Source organism: Coffea arabica, chromosome 3e (assembly GCF_036785885.1).
Source record: "Coffea arabica cultivar ET-39 chromosome 3e, Coffea Arabica ET-39 HiFi, whole genome shotgun sequence".
NCBI classification, from domain to species: Eukaryota; Viridiplantae; Streptophyta; class Magnoliopsida; order Gentianales; family Rubiaceae; genus Coffea; species Coffea arabica.
In genome coordinates this window covers 40,851,376-40,854,072 of record NC_092315.1, presented here as the reverse complement: position 1 = coordinate 40,854,072, position 2,697 = coordinate 40,851,376, and the positions used below count along the sequence as shown (strand labels likewise).

At 41.5% G+C, this 2,697-nt stretch overlaps 1 protein-coding gene across 1 annotated transcript; it reads left to right on the top strand.

The window, feature by feature from the left end:
• Positions 1–2,398, top strand: LOC113736869 (L-type lectin-domain containing receptor kinase IV.1-like). The gene has a single exon (XM_027264056.2). The coding sequence runs from the start codon at positions 151–153 to the stop codon at positions 2,182–2,184; it is 2,034 nt and encodes a 677-aa protein (XP_027119857.2). The 5' UTR covers positions 1–150; the 3' UTR covers positions 2,185–2,398.
• Positions 2,399–2,697: the final 299 nt, after the last annotated feature.

The following is a 2,697-nucleotide window of genomic DNA, read 5'->3' as shown; positions in this document are numbered from 1 at the left end:
GAACCACCGCACAATTAAAAAAGACCCCTATCGCAGCCAAAGTCTGTTTGTGATATCCGAAAGGAGTGTGAAGAAATAGCAACGCTAGATAGTATGATATAAGCTACCAAATTAAGAAGAATTTGGCGATTAGCATCCAACTCTTTAATCATGTCGTTGAAACCAGTAACAGCAGTCGTAGCCTATTTTTTCGTTCACATCGCAGTTGGTGCAGCAGCTTCTGATGATGTTGGGTTCATCTATCAAGGATTTCAATCATCAAATCTAAGCCTGGATGGATTAGCCACAGTCACCAAAAATGGCCTCCTACGAGTAACCAACAGCACCATATTACAAACTGGGTACGCCTTCTATCCTAATCCCATCAACTTCAAGGCCACATCTAATAGTTCAGCTTTCTCCTTTTCCACCCAATTTGTGTTTGCTATAGTACCCGATGTCCCAGGCGTGACTGGTACGGGAATGGCATTCGCGGTTGCACCAAGAAGAAAACTTGCACAAGTGCCTTCCGATCAGTTCCTTGGCCTCTTCGATACAAACACCACTGGAAATCAAACAAATCACGTTTTTGCTGTGGAGCTTGACATTTACCAAGACCAAGAAATTGAAGATATCAATGACAACCATGTTGGTATTGATATTAACTCTATGATCTCCAAGGCATCCGCGCCAGCGAGTTACCAAGCTAATAACAAGAGTTCATTTGACAACTTAACTCTCATCAGCGGTCAACCGATGCAGCTTTGGGTGGAATACGACGGGGTGGATAGGAGAATCAATGTAACATTAGCTCCAATAGAGGCTGCTAAACCACATACTCCTCTTTTGTCTTTGAAATATGATCTTTCGCCAATTTTACAGCAGACCATGTATGTTGGCTTTTCGGCAGTCTCTAGTCCACTCAAAACAGGAATAACTAATTTTATACTTGGATGGAGCTTCAGGATGAATGGCGTTGCACAAGCTCTTAATCTCTCTCGGCTCCCCAAGCTACCTCGGATTGGACATAAGAAAGTGTCTAAAATTTTCACCATGGGATTGCCCCTGATTTGTGTACTTGTGTTGATAATACTAACATCTGGAGTAGCTTATTATCTATGGAGAAAGTGGAAGTTTGCAGAAGTGCTGGAAGAATGGGAGCTTGCTTATGGACCTCACAGGTTCAAGTATAAGGATTTATACATTGCCACCAAGGGGTTCAGAGAAAAAGAGCTGTTGGGAGAAGGCGGATTTGGCAGGGTCTACAAAGGCATTTTGACAGCAAACAAGGTTGAGGTTGCTGTCAAGAAGGTCTCTCATCAAGGAAGACAGGGAATGAGAGAATTTGTTGCAGAAATCATCAGTATTGGTCGCTTACGCAATAGAAATTTAGTACCATTCTTGGGTTATTGTCGGCGTAAAGGAGAGTTACTTTTGGTATACGAGTTCATGCCCAATGGCAGTCTAGATAAGTTTTTGTATAACCAGCCCAAGTATATCCTCAACTGGAGCCAAAGATTGCGAGTCATCAAAGGTGTAGCATCAGGATTATTTTATCTACATGAAGAATGGGAGAAAGTTGTGATCCACAGAGATGTAAAAGCCAGTAATGTATTGTTGGATGCTGAACTGAATGGAAGATTAGGAGATTTTGGCCTGGCAAGGCTATACGATCATAGAACTCTCCCTCAAAGCACCCATGTAGCAGGATCTCTTGGCTACCTTGCCCCTGAGCATAACAGGACAGGGAGGGCCACAACAAGCACTGATGTATATGCTTTTGGGGCCTTTTTGCTAGAAGTTGCCTGTGGAAGAAGGCCAATAGAAGCACGAGCAGAACCACCAGAGAATATCGTTTTGGTAGATTGGATATTTTTGTGCTGGAAAGCAGGAAATATTCTCCAAGCTGTTGATCGAAAGTTGGGCGCTGAGTATGTGAAAGAGGAAGCAGAATTGGTGTTGAAACTAGGCTTATTGTGCTCTCATTCAGAACCAAAGATTAGGCCAAGTATGAGGCAAGTTCTGTTGTACTTGGAGGGATCACTTGCCCTGCCAGAATTATCATCGCTGGCCATGAGCGTTTCTGCTGTTGGTCTTGGCCCCGCGCATCCTGCTGGCTTTAAAGATATTACATCGTCATTTGCAACTTCCACAGACAAAAGTTTCTCACATGTAGCAGATTCTGTTCTCTCTGGCGGTCGGTAATTAAGATGCTTATATTTCCGATTTATTAAATTTAGGGAAGAAAAGAAAAAAAAGAAAAAAAGAGAGCGTCTATTCCTGTACTTATTTTGTTGAGTGCATTTTCTGTCAAATCTTGTCAATTTTTCTTATCTTTCTGCCCACTAGAACCCCTTGTACTCTTTATTTCTGTAGCTGAGATCTTGGATATGCAAGGTTTCAATATTGCTAGTTGTTACTTTTCTCCTTTCTGTATGATCTATGATCTAGTCTCGTTATGTCTTGTAAAAAGATTCATTAATAGCAACTGTGCATTAATCATCCCACCATACTTGCGAAAAAGAGCAAAGATAGCCAAGAGCACAGGAGCTTCACCCATAAACTGACCAGAGCTAGAAACTATTTGGTTGTTTATTCCAAAAGGACTCACATTATTGTCACATGTTGAAGAACTCAATTGTTAATTTCATTCAATTCTTCCATCAAACTTCAAAATTAGCTTGATAACAATTTCCTGGATGCTCATTAGATGTCTAA

Excerpts from the sequence above, each read along its gene's own strand:
- LOC113736869 (XM_027264056.2), top strand. The coding sequence starts at position 151 with ATGTCGTTGAAACCAGTAACAGCAGTCGTAGCCTATTTTTTCGTTCAC.